Below are 19,873 nucleotides of genomic sequence, written 5' to 3'. Positions count from 1 at the left end.
GTTTTAGATAGAAAAATTGATTGGTCAAACAATTTGTTAGCAATGGTTTTCCAAGTTTTTGGGAGAAAGTATTGTGTATCAGATCAGTGCTAAAAAAACCTACATTCACTATATCTGTGCGGGATTACCTGAAGAGATGGACGACTATATCAACTCTCAACGGCCCGGTAGTATTACCGAATGCATAAACAGATGTAAAGGCAAAAAATTAAACAAGTCTGGGGTCGCTAATTTGACGGTCGAAAAGCACTAGAGATCGAATATTAATACCATGGGTAAGCTTCTTAACTTTCTGTGGTCAATTAAGTTGTTTAATCGCGAGAGCCAAGTATTCATATTCAAGGGCTGACTAGAGGCTATATCTAGAAAACCTTGTAGTTAAGCTACCATAAAAGGAATTTCTCATGAAATCATCGCCTGACTGATTACTTTTTCTTTGACCCCCCAAATCTTTTCACACTGATTCAATTATGATGTGTGTGCTTATTTTGTATGCCTTGGGTTTTTTGCTTTTCAAGGAAAAGCGCCCACACTGGGAACCTCTAAGGCTCTAGTACCATAGGCAATACATGTGAGTGAAGTACGAAATCAAGCTGAGATTTCTCTTCCAGCTCAAATTTTACATTGTGGCACTTTGATTTTTTGTTTGTTCATTTTCATCATTTTAATTTTGTAACTTTGGGAGGTCATATAACACTGATACACTCCCCAGGCTCATCACATTAGTAAACTCCCTTTATAATACTTAAGCTAAAGGTCGATAGGGTTAAGCCCACTAGAAAGCCCTAGTACATTTCATACAATGCTGCCTAAATCGGATTAAGAACCTAAGTAACCATTGTTTATTAGGAAGGCATTCCCCATGGTATTAAGAGAAGATTTCTAATACCTAGCTTGGTCAAACTAGCTTAGTCGGACTGCTTGATTTTTACACCTTAAACAAGTGATTATGACAAAACATTACATTGAATTAAATGTTTGATACTAAGCAAATGCACTGAATATTATGCTACCAATCACAATCAAAGCAGACAAACATGGATGCAAAAAGATAAGGGCAATGCTAATGGACAAGAAACACCTGTTTGTGTTGATGGTCGCGCTTGATTTGAAGGTTCCATGAAGGTCCAAATCCTATCAATAGCAACACGCTCCTGTACACACTATGAAACACAAACAATACCTCTAGGAGGCACATCAGTGGGAAAAGAGAACTTTTCTAATCACTCAACTCTAAAACAGAAACACTCCTATCGTACTAATCTTACCTACCCTCCATCACTCAAGTGATGAGGATCAAAGGTGTTTTATGGCATAGGTTTCTGGTTCACTGTACCAAATGTGACATGTGTAGGTCTGAGTCAATGTTTTGACTTTAATGTGCATACTCGTTTGCTAATTGCTCTTGCTCTTTTTTTTTTTGTTTTTTTTTAGTATAAAGCTTTATATGTACATTCCCTAAGATCGGTGATTGAGAGGTCAGGGAAAAAGGTTGAGAGGGAAACAAATGAATGATGACTGTCAGCAAACACTCCCCCCTTCCTTGGGTAGATCATACCGTTTGAAATGAGCTTGTCACCCTTTGAAACCAATTGTTCCGGTTGGTAATAGGTGAGGATTTTTGCCAGTAGTTTTCTATTACCCTAGGTGCCTTGTCGAGTTGCAACGGTGGTAAGGTACTCTCCCAGGATCGAACTTGAAGTGGTTCATTAGGTGATTCTTGAACACTGGGAGGTGTGGATTCTTTTGTAGCTTCATGGAGGTCCACTACTATAGATGGAGGCTGTGTAGAAGCTTTTACCTCTATGGATGTATTACATGAGGAGCTAGAATCTTCATGGGACTCCCCCCTTCCTGAGCTAGGTGGAACAATTCGTTCTTTCTTTGGTACCCAAACTAGCTCTAGAACGGGTGTGTAACATTCCATGATTTTTTCCTTTTCGCGATTTTCAATTTGTTTTGGAGCCACAGGATTGGGCTCACTTGGGTCAGGTGATAGGTAAGAGCACAATCTACGTTTTGGCACCCAGATTTGATAATTTCCTTGATAGTAGCCTTGGGCTTCCAAGAGTCGTTTAGGAATCCAACGCAACGTTTCTTTACATTTCTTGGAGTGAGTGGTACGGTTCTTACTAGGTTTCCGTTTTTTTGCATAAACCATGCTCACTACAGAGGTTTTAGGGACCCACTTGTATGTTTTCTCTGTTATATTAGGATGGTTTTTGTGTGTCTCAAGCTTTCTTTCAACTACATCAGGTGAAGCTCTAGAGAGTTGGGCTATGGGGACGTATGGTTCAACCTCCTGGACATGCAATGTCTTGGGTTTTATTTCCTTGGGCAATATCTCAGGGACTATGGCTTGAGTGGTAGGGCTAAGAGTTGGTTTTTGCGTTGTAACACCCCCAGTCCCCCAATCAATAGTGCATTTGGTGGCTATCATCCACGTGCGGCCTAGGTTTATATTACCCTCCATAGTTCCAGTAGGCATGACCAAAAAGTCTTGAGCTACCACCCCATTGTCATAACTGACAGAAGTGTGCCAGATTCCAAAAACCGCAGTTTTTTTCTTGTTGACACCCTTGACTTGGATAATACTCTCAGATAGAGGTGGCTTCCCTAACTGACACCACACCCCATAGGATAGCAGATTGTATGTAGCACCCGTGTCCAATAAGGCGTTATATAGCACTTTTCCATAGGCACTATTTAACTCAATGGGGTATCGTAGAGGTGTGTCAGAGTCCAACCCATCCTCTTCGTGTGCTTCATTTGCATCAGGTTCCGAGCGAGTAGCTCTACCTAATGTTTCCATGAAACGGCTAAACATACTAGTACTAGGCTGTGGAGCTTCGGGAGGTGCATGGCCTTCTCGCTCAGTGTTTTGGTTAGGGTATGCTTCCATGATTTCTGAGTCGGAGGAGGAATCACTAGCGGCTTTTTTAGGGTCTTGGGTGGTGCTACCTTGTGTCCCCGCTGAGGGTCTAGAGCTTATCGTGAATGGGTAATGGGTGTCCGTATGAACAGAGGCACTCTCAATATGCTCGTGTTCTAGCACCCGCCCAGAGCGTAAGTGCATGTGCTTTTGATACCCTAAGGTGTCAAAAAGCTGCTCTAGGAGGCCTTGTGACTAGTTTTTAGCGTGTTTTTTGTTTGTTTTTTTTGCTAGGTTTTTTAGAGCGTGTCGTGGAATGGGCCGTGTGATAGCTCGAAACGAACGTATCGGTCAGAGGGTTGTGCCGTGCTTTACAGCCCTTCGTTTGGTCACTCTATGCCCTCGGAATCCCTAAAACTGTCAATTTCCAGTAGGGAACTAGGCCCAAACTAGAAAGTCTAAGGGTGCAAGTGGGAAGAGAAAGGAGGAGAGTGGAGGACTTGTCCCACATGCTCTCATTCTCTCTTGAGGGAGTAGGGTATATATATAAGAGTGAGTCTAGTGTATATCATAAGACTGAGGTTTGGGCTTGGGCTTGGGCTTGGGCTTGGGGAAATGATCCCGATCCGGCTTGGGCTTGGGAAAATGATCCCGATCCCGATCTATCTTTTGTACAAACCAACCCGTACGTTTTAAGAGTCACGTTTTTTATTTTCGAAAAACATTGCCACCCACTCGCTCGCGTTTTTAATTTCCGAAATTTTTTTCCTTTCAAAATTTTTTTTTTTTAATTTTTTTTTTCTTTTTTCTCAAAAAACTTTTTTTTTTCAAAAAAAAAAATTTTAAAAAAATTTTTTTTTTTGATGCAGAAAATACAGAAATTGAAAAACGCAGAAATGCAGAAAAAACGCAGAAATTGCAGAAAATTACAGAAATTGCAGGAAAAAACGCAGAAAATGCAGAAAATGCAAAAAAAACGCAGAAATTGCAGCAAATTGACAGAAATGCAGAAAATTGCAGAAAATTGAAAACGCCGAACTTGAAATTGCAGAAATTGAAAAAACGCAGACAATAGCAGAAATTGAAACTTGACAGCAATTGCAGAAAACGCAAAAAACAGAAATCTTCCACACACTCCTTCCCTGCCTTTCCTATGATAGAAATTGCACCACAAGGAAGCGTAAAGTGCTAACCGAGCTTAGTGTAGGGCATATCCCCGGCAGCGGCGCCAAAAATGTGCGCTCCTTGCCGCACTGTCGAAGCAAAGGACTTGCCAATACACCGTATGCGAGCCACAAACGGCTCCAAGCACACAACAAGCCTAAACTAGCAAGCTCAAGAAAACAAAGGGTGTGTCACTCACCGCTCTACGCTCGCCTTCGTGGTGGATTCCTCGCCGCGATGAAGAAGAAGCTGCAGTCGTGCCGCGCTCAACCGCTTCGCCGCCGTCGTGCCTTCGTAATGCTCGATCGCACACACACTCTCCCTCTCTCTCTCTCTCTCTCTCACACACACACACACAAGGAGGTGAAGAAGAAGAAGAAGATGGAGATGGAGCAAGAGCACTCTTCAATTGCACAAATGAGAGAATGAGTAAAAATTAGGTTTAGTTGGCTTTTATAGGAGCTCACCCCATTCACACTTGGGCGCCCATGCTTAACCAACTAATCCCTTGAATGTCCAAGTTAAAGTGCGCCTCATTGGCGATCACTCTACCTTTCCCTATTGGTCCGACAAGCCCGGTACCTGACTCTACCAAATACATAATACACGTCCGTCGTAGGTGATGGGGTGTCCGTATGCCGTGAGGGTTAACACCTGGGCTATGCATAAATCTGCTGACCTGTGAGACTGCAAACTGAATATCCGGCCTTGTGTTGCATACATAAATGAGGCAGCCAACAGCAGTTTGGTAAAGAGTGACATCAGCAGGATCGCCAGCATCATGTAGACTCAACTTCAAACCTGTTTCCATGGGAGTGGCAATAGGTTTGCAATCCTCAAGTCCAAACTTACATAGCAATGTCTCTATGTAACTTTTCTGACACAAGGCAATACCACCATCACACTGCTTAAACTGTATGCCCAAATAATGATGCAACAACCCCAAATCTTTCATCTTGAAAGTAGCATTCAAATCAGCCTTAAATTCAGCAATATGTCTCTCATTTGGTCCAGTGATCATCAAATCATCAACATAAAGAACCACAATGAGAAGTACATCACCCTCACGCTTTACATACAATGTGCTTTCTGTTGGACTATTACGAAAGCCTTGTTTGACCAAATGAGTATCAGCTTTCTCATACCAAGCACGAGGAGATTGCTTCAACCCATACAAAGCCTTGTTACATTTGCACACTTTGTCCTCTTGTCCTTTTATGACAAAACCGCGAGGCTGCGTTACATAAACTTCCTCAAATATGTCACCATTCAAGAAAACAGTAACAATGTCTGATTGATGTACATCCCAACCAAAATGAGCTGCCAATGCACATAGAAAACGCACAGTAGTCATACGACAAGTGGGAGCAAACGTCTCTTCATAATCTATGCCTTTTTGCTGTGCATAACCCTTTGCAACAAGTCGAGCCTTATGGCGATCGATCTCACCATCCGGCTTGCGTTTCAACTTGTAAACCCACTTCGTACCAATGGCCTTTTTGCCACGAGGCAAATCACATAAAGTCCATGTTTCATTTTCTATAAGTGCATCATATTCTGATTGCATGGCAGCCATCCAATTTTCTGAATTTTGTGCTTCATCAAAAGTCAGAGGCTCCTCAACATCATGTAAGCTAGACACAGCCAAAGCATAACAATCTGATGCATAAGATGCATGGCGAGAGCCTGAACGAGTACGACTAGACAAAGGTGCATCCAATTTACTGTCACACAAAGTGTGCACTAGCCATTTTGGCATACCTCTAGCCTGCTCATTTTCAGCCCTTTCCTCATCAAGTACGTCATGTACATCTGCATCAGTGATAGGCTGTTCTAAAACATTTTCAGAAACCCCCCTAGGCTGTACATTTGCCTCATTGGAACTTACATTCGTATTTCCACCATTGAAAAGAGGCAACAAAGTGTCATAAATGTCCTGTGAGCTTACATTACTGTCTCTAGTACATGACAGCAAGGGCTGAACAGAATCTTCCACAAACACTACATCCCGAGAAACCAGAATAAGTTTTGTTTGCGGATGATACAACCTGTAACCTTTGCTTTCAGCACTATAACCAACAAAAATACATTTGACAGCCTCATCATCCAATTTTTTGCGCTGCACTTGTGGCACCAAAGCATATGCCAAACAGCAAAAAACACGCATGTGCTCAATAGAACGTTTTCTATCATGCCATGCTTCATATGGAGTAATAGAATGCAAAGCTTTCGTAGGACACCTGTTAAGTACATAAGTGGCACACATAATGGCCTCAAGCCAAAAAGAATGCGGCAAAGCTTGACTTTTGACCATACATCGTGCCATTTCCGTCAGTGACCTATTTTTCCTCTCAGCAACACCATTTTGCTGAGGTGTATAAGGCACTGTACATTGGTGTTTTATCCCACGACTAGCCAGAAATGCATTAAATTCATGAGACATATACTCCCCCCCTCGATCGGAACGGAGGGTGCCCATAGTACATTTCAAGACATTTTCAGCCATAGCCAGAAATTGTTTGAAGCACATAAAAACTTCGGACTTCGCTTTAAGCGGAAATACCCATGCATGCCTGGAGTAATCATCAATGAAAGTCACGAAGTACAGGTAATTGCCCAAGAACGGAGTTTGCATGGGCCCACAAACATCACTATGCACAAGCTGCAACCTGCATGTGGCCCGAACTGAACCATCCTTTGGAAATTTAGAACGCTGCATCTTACCCAAAATACAGCCTTCACAAACATGTTTGACAGGTGCTTCAAGAGGTGGCAAAGAAGCAACCATATCAGATTTCTGCAAACGCAGCAAACTGGCAAAATTCAGATGACCAAAACGTGCATGCCAAAGTTTTGCATCTGAAATAGCCCTTGAATCTGCAACAGCATTTGCAAAATTTTGTCCACACTTGTCATACAAAGTGAGCTTATAGAGCCCACGGCACAAAAGGCCAGATGCAACAATTTCATCACCAAAACTGAGATCATGAACTGTGCATCTGTCATCCACAAATTTGACTACAAGTCCAAGTCTAGCAAGAGCAGATACAGACAAGAGATTCTTCTTGATCCCAGGTACATAAAGTGCATCAACAAGTGTGAAGGAACTGCCATTAGCAGCAGTGAGCACAATCTTTCCAACTCCCTGAACTGGATAAGAGGCGTTGTTGGCACAAGTGACTAAATTCCCATGAGGGACTGACTCGAGAGAGGTAAACAATTCACGATGTGAGGTAATGTGCTTTGTAGCACCACTGTCGAAATACCACACATGTGAATCTGCAGCAACTAACAAGCATGCATCATGGACAGCAGGATTGTAAGTGCACTCTGCGCTAAAAGCCCATTCTACATCAACATCAGCAACACAGTCTCCTTTCACAGAAGACTCAACAATGGTTGCATTTGTAGTGGAACCAGCATTTGGAGTGGAACCACCCTCTTTCTTCTTAGCCTCTTTGGCCTTCAACTTAGGACACGACTTGATCAAGTGATCATTGGCTTTACAATAATGGCAACGCATCTTCTTTTTGCCCTTATCACCAGAATTTCCAGACAAAGTGCTACCAGCAGAAGCATTAGGAACATAAGTTTTTCTACTCGCAGCAGAACCATAAGAAGTGGCTACATTATTGTTACCACCCGTTCTTTGAGAAGAAATAAAAGCCTGTTCAACTGCACGCTGCCTAGTCCTGTTTTTTTTGGAAAGTGACTCTTGCAACAGCAATGTGCATAATGCATCAAACTTGACAACTTCAGGATTTCCTTGGGTCATCAGTCTCCAAGTACTAGCAAAAGTCTGGTAGGAATCTGGTAGGAATCTGGTAAGGCATCAAGAACAGTCTGCACAAGGGAACTGTCTGAAATGACTTCACCTGCAAAAATAAGCTACTCATTGATATCCTTGACACTAGCAAGAAAAGTGTCCATATCATCTTCCTCATGCATAATCTTCGACTCCAGCTCTTTACGCAGCAAAGCAATTTTAGCCTCATTGCGGCTTGCATAAAGACCTGCTAAAATATCCCAAGCCTGTTTTGCAGATTTTGCTGAACGGATGTGAGGAACAATGGTGCGCTTCACAGACAACGCAATCAATGCATGAGCCTACGCATCCTTAACATCCCAACAAGCTTGTTCTGCCGTAGGCAAAACAACTCTAACAGCTGCAATCCTTGCAGCAAGACCTGCAACATCCTCAACATCGCCTACATCCTCAGAACCAGGACATACATCAATGCCCTGCACAATGTTCCAGACACCCTTTGACACAAGAACATGTTGCATCATATAAGCCCACATAGGGTAGTTGTCCCCATCCAACCTGTCCTCAGCAGCAAACATCTTGAACACATCTGTGTTGTTGTTGTCAGCCATGTAAATGCTGCACCTGATGTGAAAACTGCCCGAAAATAGGAGAAACGGAGCGGGAACAACCTGTGCTATATAGCACAAACCGTAGAAGACTATAAGGCACCTGTTATGCAGAAAATGGCACTGATAGAAATTTTGCACAAAATGACGAAATAGCCTGTGCAGTACTTCCTGTAGTGGAAACGTAGGCCGAAATGAGCCCAAATCAAAATTCTTAGCAGACCAAGCTCTTCGAGCTTACCCAAAATTTTTGTCAACCTACGAACGCTCGCCAAAGCTCGTTGAAATCGGAGAAAGTGAGTAGGCGTGTGCTGGAGCAGCTGGCGACTAAGCCCGGGAGGGCGTGACCTGCTCTGATACCAATTGTTGGAATTAGGGTTGCAGAGAAACACACACGGCTTGGAGAAGACGAAGGAAGCTCAAGGCACACAATAGAGAGTGTATTACTTGATGTGCAATGGAAAGATAGATAGCCCTAGAGTGATGGGCGTATATACAATGCACGGGGGAAAAAACCTCCTAAAGAGGGAAAAAATGCCCCGGCGGTCCTAGTGTGTTCACACACATCACTACCACATGTATATGGTAACAGCAATGCTTATCAAAATAATAGGATAAAAACCTTGTAACATATGTAGTACTGCAAATACTCTTGATACATTTTTAGTTTCTAGTGGCTTGAAATTCAAGGAAAGGGTAATAAACAATAATGATGCGAGCATATTCTTTAACTTTGAAACAACACCACACCTTGCATCTCTCACCCTACACCTTTGTGCAAAACTCATTAGCCTCCTCACCACACAATAAAATGCTACAAAATGTCCATACACATGTGCATACAATGCAATCACAAGTATAGCTACATGATAGACACAACCATATGCCTGGAAAAATTTCATTCTTTGGTCTCTCTCTCTCTCTCTCTCTCTCTCTCTCTCTCTCTCTCTCTCTTCCACACACGCACACACAATCTCAATTTAGCCACCTCTCCAATGTCCAGTCATTTCTATATTGTTCATTTTACAAGGATGAAAAAATGTGATGATTGACCTTTACCATGGCTTGTGCACAAAAATTATACCCACACAAGGACATTTAGACAAGCTCCTCATGCCCCTTATTATCATTCTGGATCAATAAGTCATAGCAATACAAACATATGCGCGGATCTGTAATAACATCATCACCTCAAACATCAAGCTATCGCAAAATTTATTTAATCGTTACCAACATCAACAATCCTTTTGGCCACAGTTGAAGTTGGAGATAGAAATGTGACAAAACAAAAATTGTGATAGAATGTGACAATATACCACCATTTATTGCCTAAGACATCACCCAATGAAGCCTACAACCTGAAGTCAAGTACATTGAAAAGACACATATACAAACAAAGCTAAGATGACCATTCATCATTCGAAGATATAGTTGAGGATAGCACTCCACACATCATTTTGACATTCTTGTGAGTCAAAGGGATCTCTATCACCTCTTCTTTCGAGCAACTTGATTTTGTCTACATAGTAACCTCAAATTGTGCACAACTAGGATAATCGTTTTTTCTCAAAGATTTTTGTCATTGTTCAAAACAATACTTGACATGGAAAACTTTCCTCTAGTTTCATAACAATCAACTACTTGAGGCTCCAACACTTGGCTCTCATAGTACCAAGCAAAATCTTCTCATAGATGAAAAGAGCGAAGAGATGTATGTCATCAACGAATGAAGCATCAAATTCACAAAAGCAGCCATGTTATGATCAAGCGCTTTGGTAGGATGAACTGGTAGCTCACCCGTCATTCTTAGTCATGGAGTGCATGGTGAAAGAAACTATTACATTGTACTCCATCTGTTGCAGTGTTAGGGATTTCATATTCATCAATAATTTCAAACTTTTGATGCATGCAATCACACAATAACAACCCAAGTATTAGTAACTAACTAAGAGCATGTTTGAATTTCTGCAATCTACTCAATTTGAGACCATGGAGACACGAGTATATCTAGACAAAGCTTAAATTCTTTGAAGCTGACAGCCATGAGAGATTGTAGAAATTCAAGCATGCTCTTGGTCAGCCACTAAAAAGTTGGATGGTTGTTATTTTCGATGAATATGAAGTCTTCAACATTACAACGGATGGTGTGCACATAATAGTTACTTCACCACGCACTGCCAACCCTCTTCATTTTCACATGCCCAAGTTGCAAGGGTACATATGCACACACCTTCACAGTGGTGTGCTGTTAGTGTTTGGTGAGGGGGTAGTTTGATGTAGGGCTTTGTCACCACCATGCAGGTGCCAAGAGGGCACAAGAAGAAGACAACGGGATGAAGAACAAGATGGCAAGACAAGGGTATGACTTTGGCTTGGGAGTAGATATAGCCTAAGAATGCTTGCTTTGTTCCATATTATCCTTGTTTGAAGCGCCTTTTGTGGCTTATGATTGTCTTCATTAGTGTATCATTCATAGTCCAAGGTCTATATTGGAGATGGGACTACCTATACCCTACGAGCGCCACTTTTGGAGTGAACTTACACTTGTGTCATTATATGACACTAGTATGTGCCCACGATTTTTACGAAATCGTGGATAGCTGGAATCAAAGCAGATCCTAGGCAGTGCATACTGGTACTACATACTGGTAGACTTCAAAATAAATTCATTTCTTTCAAGATGCCAAGGAATCTTGAAGGTGAAGAGAGAGAGAGAGAGAGAGAGATGGGCTTGTGGAAGGTCCCAGAGCAGCCTCAATCCATTCAATTTAAACAAGAGTATTAGCAGGCATTAAAACTAGTCATTCCATATCTGAGTAAGAAATGCAATGATCTGCGACAATTTCACATGGAGCAGATACATGAGATCCAACCTTATGAAAACCTTATGAAGGAACGCCATAACAAACAAGTCATAAAAACTGGTAAGGCATAAATTGAAGTTGATGTGTAATGACAAGTAAACAGAAAAGACAATTACACATCCGATAGATAACGATAAGCAATCACATTAAATTCATAAACGGAAACGTCCGATTATATTATTCAGTCTTATCACAAGTGCATTCAATTTATTCAATTGCACTTTTAAAGATGAAACCTCTTTGCGTAATGGACACTAGTATGGCCGGCCACCAAAGGCGGCCTCTCCCTCCCTCTCTCTCTCTTCCCCTCCCTCCCTCCCCCCCCCCCCCCCCCCCCCCCCCCTTTTTATTTGCACACAAAACAACTTTTTTCTCTCTCTGTCTCGCACAGTTGGCTGGTGCAATGAACACTGGCCTTTCGCCACGTGTCAGGGGAAGGGAGCCGGAATCCCTTCTTCTAGATACATAGTATAGATATAGATTCACGACTCATGGTGGATACACATCGTAGCGTACACATATGAGTATCCACTATGAGTCGTGAATATAGAAACGTATATGAGGTCAGAGGTCTCCTGGACTACGTTTCCTATGCTTTCACTCTATTTTTGGGACTTCAAAACATGCCTCAGAGAACAAGGAGAAAGGCGCACAAATTGCTCACTCCAATTTTTCAATTTGTAAATAAACCCTTCAATTCAAGGGCCTCATGAATTCATTTTCAACTTTTCGTTACAAAAGGACATTTTCTAGCTTGTAAGTGGTCCCTTTCTTCATCTACTTCCTTGTCAAATTTCTGTTTGAAAATGCCAGAGTGAGTTCACACCTTGGTTTGTTTAGGCAGCTAGTATATATACATCGTGTGGGACGACAGCAAGCAGGCATAGGGCATGGTTTGGCAATTTGTTGTGGGGGAGCTTAGGCTGGAATTTGATTTTTCCTCAGATGAGGCACAATTTTTAGGTCAAACATTGAAGCATTTGCCCGTATTTACACCAACTTCTAACATTTCGCAGGTTTTCTTCATGGCAAGCTCGGAATTGAGCCAAGATTTTGCAATTTAAGTTGATTAAACACACAATAAACCCCGATTATTTGTGAACGCTAGCTCAGGATTAAGGTCTCGATTGTGGAACATGTTCCAAAGCTCTATTGTCGTACCAAATATTCAACATCAGTGGTTGCTGATCACCTTCAAAACAATACCCTGCAAGATAGGTGCTGCAAGCTGATTACACACCTCGTTCAAATGGGATAGGCATAGAGTGCTTCCTGGCCCCGTGGCTTGCTGGAACTGTCAAGAGGGCCCAGACAACAGATATCTTATTGGATGAAATTTGGACAAAAGAAGCATTGCATCTCTTTCATCATAAGCTCGCTATGCTTTCCCCATCTTAAAATGCTGTAAAGCTCAAACGAGCACATGTGATGATACCTTGGACTCATGTAAAAAATGTTGAAGACAAAAAAAAAAAAAAGCTAAGTGTGCACATCATAATTGAGATACGAAATAAAACTCCTAGTGATGTTTTTTCACAAGTCGCGACAGCAACCCAGGCCCGGTCTCCCAACAGCACCTCTCTACATCTTTCATATTAAGTTGTACAATGGCCTACATATACAAAAGGCAATGCTTGATTAATGCCTCCAACAAGAAACAGGATGAATTAAGGACTGCCATCATTAGGTTGCCATATATCACTAATTGAAAAGCTTCAACCAACGGTCCATAATTGCTCCCAAGGATTCCATGTTTCTTACTGAGGCCTCATGTAGGCCAAACACATGCACCTCAAGTATTGACAATGGAACATTTCATTTTGAATATCCGAGCTCCTATTCCACACTTTCGCTAACTTAGATTACCTGAAAAATCCAAGAGACAAATCTATGTCGCCACGGTTAACAAATTATGGCAAAACAGCAGATGGTTTTAAAAGAAACATCAAAAAAATTGAATCTTCAAAATGTGGCAGCAGAGGGCCACTTTCATCTGTAGTAAGTCAACGTGTCCACGGGGATAAACCCAATGGGCTCCCCTCAGCAGGTCTAGTTGTGAGACCAGATTTCGTCCAGTGGGCAGAAGACGATACCTGCTTGCTTTATTGGTTTGGGTAAAATAGGCAACGGAGGTTGATAGAGACATATCTATTCAATGAATCACCAAGTAACACCTATGATATATGTGGCAAAATTGAAGAAGAATAGTACAAGAATTAGCAAGTTTACTGCTCTTTCCAAGTTCATTGGTGAGCCATTTTACAATCTGTACATGCCATCCAAAACGCATTGTTAGTTCAAGATGGGAAACATTACTGCAACCGCCATGGTCAAAACCCTACTTCACTCTCAACATTCCCCTTCCAAGCTTATACTGGTGGTCTCCATCACCACCTCCATCTGTTTATACGTTACATTATTGACTGGAAGCTCATCAAAACTTTTTACAATTGGCTTTACAAAATGTGTGCATAGAGTGCACTAAGAATACAGCATTTGGGCTATAACAATTTGCGACAGCCATCTGTATTCAGCAGATTGTGGCGAGCTCAAACGATTAGCAGTCGCCGACGTACTTAAGCTGTTCCTGTTATGAGTTTCTCCTGCTTATCTAGCTTTTTTACTTTGAGCAACCCAATCAGTACTTTAAATCCAAATAAGGCGCTCCCAACGAAGGCAGCAACAGCTGGAGCCTGCAGAAGTCTCACAATACTCAGGTTTTGTCGACAAATGGTGAGCGCCGGATTGATTATTGCAATTGCAATACTTACCTTCACTGCATGCAAGTGAAGTAATGTTGCCAGGTTCATTAGAATCCCAGCTAAGATAGCCTACAGTTGAATGCAAGACTTGCATTAGAAGAATCAAAAGAAGAGAATTACAAACTCCAACGTCTAGTTTTCATCACATAGATGAAATGCATGTGAGATTACAACTATTGAATCCACCATCTCCCATAAAAGAGCACTGACATACCAAGAAACACCATAAAAGTAACCACAGAAACATCTTTCCAAAAACTATCAAAAAGCTGAAGGTTTATAATAATAATAAAAAAGACCATTCGAAACCTTTCTTTTAGTTGGGTTTTTTTTTTTTTTCAAACGCATTCAAAATGCAACTTCAGGAAAATCCCACTGAGTTAATAAAATGCTGTATGAACTCACGACTGTGTCTGTGGTGGTCACACATGGATACACACTTCTGGGCATGTACTCATGCAATACATACACACTGCACATATGAATGCACAAAAAGTACACATTTTTGCATGCACACCTTTAAGCCAGCACTTACAATGAAAGCCTACACATCTATGCACCCTCCTATGAGCCATGCAAGCACATACAATGTAAACTCCCTGTAGCTAGAGGAACTCTTACCTGACCAATCGTTTGTTGCATTGTTGCCACTCGCTTGAAAGCTCGTTCTGACTCTAAAGTACGTACTCGAAGCTTCAAGTCACCTTGCTCCTGCAGAAACCAATAAATCTGTCACATAGAAGCACAAAGCTTTGCAAAACTTGGCATGGGAATCAGGCAATATACATACAAGGCGTTGAATCACTTCAGCTAGCTTTTCCACTCTATCAGGTTGGCGGAAGAGATTGGAAAAGGCCTGGGCTTGCCTTCTCCATCGCTTCTTAAGATCCTGCAAGTAAAACGAGTGCCTTAAAATATCAAATCTAGAGAAAGCAAAGCTTACAGACTCCTTTGTTTCAAGTGTCTACTTACCCTTACAAGGACATCATAGCCAAATTCACGGAACTTCAGAATTTCGAGTGCATAGCTGCAAAGAGAGGAGACAACATGCAAGTCAACTTGAGAACATGCAATAATCCATCAATGTAACAAGTAATTAGCAGAAGAAAAGTAATCTTACGGTTTGGCAATTTCAGATATATCAAATCTAGGATCCAATCCTTTGCCAATTCCATCTAAAACTGGGAGTGCAGCATAAATTGATGATGTCAAGTGGACAGTTGATACTTCATAAAATGTACACACAAACAACTCACCTTCGTGAAAACAGAACAAGGGGCTACATAAAAGAGCACCATCACTTATCAAGAATATAAACACTATCATACATGATGGTGCTGAAAAAGCTTTTCATACACAGTGCTGATTCTTATTCAAATCAATCCCTTAACTGCACTGATGAAGGATAACCACAATTAATGACAAGGATGGGTACCTGAAAAGGCCCGCACAACGAACGTAAACGTTGCAGGAAACCTGAATGGTTGGTCTACAGAAATAGATAGCAAATCTTCCCCTACAATACATTTGAACATAAACAGAAAGAGCGTGAGACTACTTAAAAGGGTTACATTAGGTTGCTCTGTATACCTAAACTCTCCTTTCCTCAAGCGGAACAACAGAACATAGAAGCCAAGGTAAATCACCTATGGCAGCAAGCCTCATTTTCTTCTTCTCAATTTTCTCCTCCTTTGATAGAGGTTTCTTGAACCCTAGCTCAGCAGTCGCTGCTTCTTTTTCATCCCTTTGAGCAGCAAGACGCTCTTCAAAACTGCAAACAAAAAGCATTCCTTCAGACCTAAAGCTTGAAAACTTGAGACTATATCTACGTGCTCCACACTCAACGAACACCTATTTAGGAAGAATTGTGCAGTTCTGCGCACGGCTGTCATGTCTCCGGTTGGAACAAGAACTCCCATTTGTACCATTGCTTGGAGAACCTGAAGCGAGATATTAGCTTCTCACAACCACATTACCGAGGCAACCAAGGTAAAAGTGCACATATTCAATAGTGAAGCACCTTGTCTGGATCTCTCTCATAGACTCCATAAAACGCTTCAAGGAGTCCTTCCCTTATGTTTGAGCTGATGCTGAAAGAAGCCAAAACCCACACACCATGTGTCATGGTACAATGAATCCACAAAGACAGTCACCAAAAATCTGTGATCCTGCCTGTATTACCTGCCCATCATTCCAAAATCATAGAATATCAATCGCCCTCCATTTTCATCATCTACTGCAATATTACCTGGATGCTGCATTACTGCAAAAAATAAGCCCACAAGAAAACAATCGCCACAATTCAGACTCATTCATAACCAAAGATTTTGCAGCCACGAAGCATTACAGGATCTGCATGGAAGAACCCATGACGTAAAATTTGCTCTAAGTACGACTCTACTGCATATTGAGCTAGCCTGCAACAACAAAAAAGCCAAGAACTTTAAAACGATCGCCAAACGCAACTCTGGATGCAGAGAATGGCTGGATTCGATATGTACCTTTTCCTATCCACACCAAGTTGGTCTAAAGCTGCAATTCGATTGATCTTGATACCAGGCACATACTCCATAGTTAGCACCTGCGGTGTGGTGAGCTCCCAATATATTTTGGGAACCTTCACATACTCTAGGTCTTTAAAGTTGTTTGCAAATCGCTCGGCATTGGCCCCTTCCTTGTTGTAATCAATCTCCTGCAAACATAGTAAACCATCCAGTATCTGTCAGAGAAGTAGAAGAGTGCCAACATAGTAAAATACCCTTCAAACAGACTAAACAAGAAGTACAAATGTAGTTGATTAAGGCACAACAAAAGTCAGCATCCTTTGAGAATGGGCTTGAAGCTAGCAGTATGTAAACAGGTATTGTTAATAACAAAAGCAGCTGTTCCCACTTTAGAACTCGCTCCCCTCTTGTACCAAGTGGCTCTCATCATTTATATACCTAGAAAAATCCAGGATAAGCCCAGATTCACCCATAAAGGAAAGTGCAAGGTATAGACCCATGGTAGTCACCCACAAGACAATATAACCATCAGCTTCATCATGCATAGTATTGACTAAATACCACGACATCCCCACTAACGTCGTCAGTGCCCAATAGTGGGTGTAGAACTAGGTACTAACATATGCTCCCAAACACAACACCACACACACACACGAGCATACATCAACACAAAGTTCAACGTACTGAGTTCTGAGCAAAATTCGAGTGCAGACCTGATACAGGACTGAAGCACACTCGTCATAAATTGCCACCCAATCGCGCTTTGCTCCATCGGATTTTGGGTCCAATTTCTGTAAATTCTCTGCAATCACCTGCATAAGCAGTCTCACCCAATTAAATGTACCCGCAGAACAACTCGCTATCCTTTGCATTGCGTAATGATCGAAGCCTAGGAAGATACCCTCAGATTTTTCAGATCAATGTCAAACAGCTCCTTCAAGCCTGGACGTTGAACTTTGACTACCACTTCCTCACCCCTGAGAACAGCTCGATGAACTTGGCCTGGAAAACAGCCACATAGCATTCTTAGAATTTCCAAGAACTTGGCCTCTTGAATCCCCCATATACTGAAATGAGACTGTTGCCTACCGAGACTTGCTGCAGCGATAGGGTCAGGATCAAACTGATCAAAAATTTGACCGACAGGGGCACCTAACTCTTCCTCCACAATCTTAAGTGCAGTCTCCGATTCAAATGGAGGCACTTGGTCCTGCACCCACATACTCCGACATGTGAAAAACATGGTGAACGCCACTTCTCTTTACCACAAAAATCGTTAAAAGACAGCCAATCCAATTTTACAGGATGACTTCATTGGTAGTTAATGAGAATAGATGAAGCTTGGCAAATGTGCAAAGAAATATTTGATATGATAATGTCAGTTGAGTCGCAGAAATTTTGATCGAACCTGTAGTTCTGCCAACTGGTCCACATACTCTTGTGATAAAATATCTACTCTGGTAGAAAACTGCTGTCCAATCTTGATGAAAGTAGGGCCCAATTTTAAAAGGCCTTCCTTTAACCATTTTGCTAATACTCTCCGTTTTTCCTTCTTCTTTTCCTCCGTAATGCCTCCTGTTAAACACAGAAGGTAGGTGAGCAACAAAGCCTTGGAAATTCCAAAAGCAGCACGGAAAGAAAGCACAGACCTTCGTAAGCAAACTTCTGATTGATGAGCCAGGCCTTAAAAAGGAAGGTAGCAACAAAGAACCAAATCTCACAAGTCCTCTGAATGGTTGAGTAAGTCTTGAATTGGTTCCACCTGCCGCCTGCTGCGACAGAAACCTGCACATATTACTTTTCAGCTACTCATTGCCAAAGGCACTCCACTCACCGCTCCACAAATTATCAATCATCACCCTTGAAGTTATTAACAACAGGTAGAAGGGTATGCTAATTTCAATGCAAGCATTTCAGAAATATGTGCATCCAGCAATCACGTACAGGAATTTGCTCTCTGTCTGCTTGCTTAAACCAGGGATCCTCTTGACCAATTGACTCGACTTTGTCCTTTGCACTCATTTGTTGTTTTGGATTAGTGTCATCAGAAGAGGAATAGAACTGCAAAGCAGTGGCAGACTTCCCTTCCCTGTTGAGCTGGAGCTCAATATCCTTAGCTTCTACAGAAGAGCTGGCAGATTCAAATGCAACAGCCCTATTGGCTGCTGTTTTGGGTCCAGATGCAGGTGCACTAGCAGGGTTGGGGGTGCCACTTTCCACATTGGCAGCATTCGCACTGCCATTCCTCTCAGGGTAAACTGTGCCATTGCTTTCTCTGTGTGTGGCTCCATTGCTTCCGTGATGAGCTGTCCAATCGCTACTACTGTACATCGCACCATTGCTTCCTGGGTATGCCACACCATTACTTCCATGGTAGATAGCATTATTGCTCTCGTATGCAGCAGCACCATTTACATCATTGAACGTGGAAGCTCCATTACTACTCCCTTGGGAAAGAGCGTTAGCCTGCTTGTTGCTCTCAGAAAGGACTGCACCATTGCTGCTGTCCTTGGTCATCGCTGCCACACCATTCCCTTCATTGCGAACATCATTCTCTACACAAACTTTAGCAGATGTTGTATTTGCTTCATCGCCTTCCTCCACCATTGCTATCGCCTGCTTTGAAAGGATCCTTGCTAGGGTGGTTCTTTCTTTGAAGCATTTGCTCCGTGCTACCAAATTCTGAGAAGATATCCCTAGCCCTAATCCTAAGACGCGCGCTGGGGCAACGCGAGTCGCTGAGGTCTTTTTAAGGACGAGACTCCGCAGAAGCAGGGAATTTGCACCATGGGAGCTGGGCAGGGGCCGTGAAGAATCTGTTGCTGCTTGGATGGCGGCAGAGGCAGCGAGATTCAAAACCGCAGCCATTACCACAACGAGCGATCAGAGACGTCGAGAGCTCATGCAAGGAAACCTGCTATGTTACTTGACCTGCGTCTGTTTGATTGCCGGGGCAAACAAGCAGAAGCAGAAGAGCGAGTGTCAGAGACAGCGTTGGCCCGTGGGGGAAGCGCGTAGAGTTGCTGCTTGCCTTAAACTTTGGCAAGCAGGACTCTGCGCTGATGTGTCTAAAAGTAACTGAGCTTTTCCTGCAATATTTTTGTGGCCACAAAAATGGAGAGCAGCTTCCGATGTGGCAATAAATCGCAGGCGCGTATTCCGACGAATTGTTTGCTAATAATGTTCTACATTTCGACCTATCCACACAAAATTTTCAACATCACTGCATCCCCAATTCTCATTGGCTGTCCAAGATCACAGATGGAAAGCCTTTAATCTGAAATTCGGAATCTATCTCCATATGTCTAGATAAACAAATCTTTCTTTTTTGGG

The 19,873-nt window shown here is 42.2% G+C and overlaps 1 protein-coding gene across 1 annotated transcript; it reads right to left on the bottom strand.

Annotated features, from left to right (window-relative positions):
- Positions 1-13,434: 13,434 nt before the first annotated feature.
- ATH13 (ABC2 homolog 13) lies at positions 13,435-19,578 on the bottom strand. The gene is made up of 19 exons (XM_086493128.1): positions 18,485-19,578; positions 18,190-18,325; positions 17,949-18,115; positions 17,630-17,750; positions 17,442-17,542; positions 17,254-17,352; positions 16,538-16,728; positions 16,384-16,453; positions 16,218-16,291; positions 16,057-16,126; positions 15,888-15,976; positions 15,683-15,807; positions 15,472-15,552; positions 15,157-15,217; positions 15,009-15,063; positions 14,827-14,925; positions 14,658-14,747; positions 14,046-14,105; positions 13,435-13,967 (listed from the first exon to the last, which is right to left on the bottom strand). The coding sequence occupies exons 1-19, from the start codon at positions 19,406-19,408 to the stop codon at positions 13,851-13,853; spliced, it is 2,730 nt and encodes a 909-aa protein (XP_086349254.1). The 5' UTR covers positions 19,409-19,578; the 3' UTR covers positions 13,435-13,850.
- Between the last annotated feature and the right edge of the window lie 295 nt (positions 19,579-19,873).

This window comes from Adiantum capillus-veneris, chromosome 21 (genome assembly GCF_014529385.1).
Source record: "Adiantum capillus-veneris isolate H3 chromosome 21, ASM1452938v2, whole genome shotgun sequence".
NCBI classification, from domain to species: Eukaryota; Viridiplantae; Streptophyta; class Polypodiopsida; order Polypodiales; family Pteridaceae; genus Adiantum; species Adiantum capillus-veneris.
This window is presented reverse-complemented; position numbering and strand designations above follow the sequence as displayed.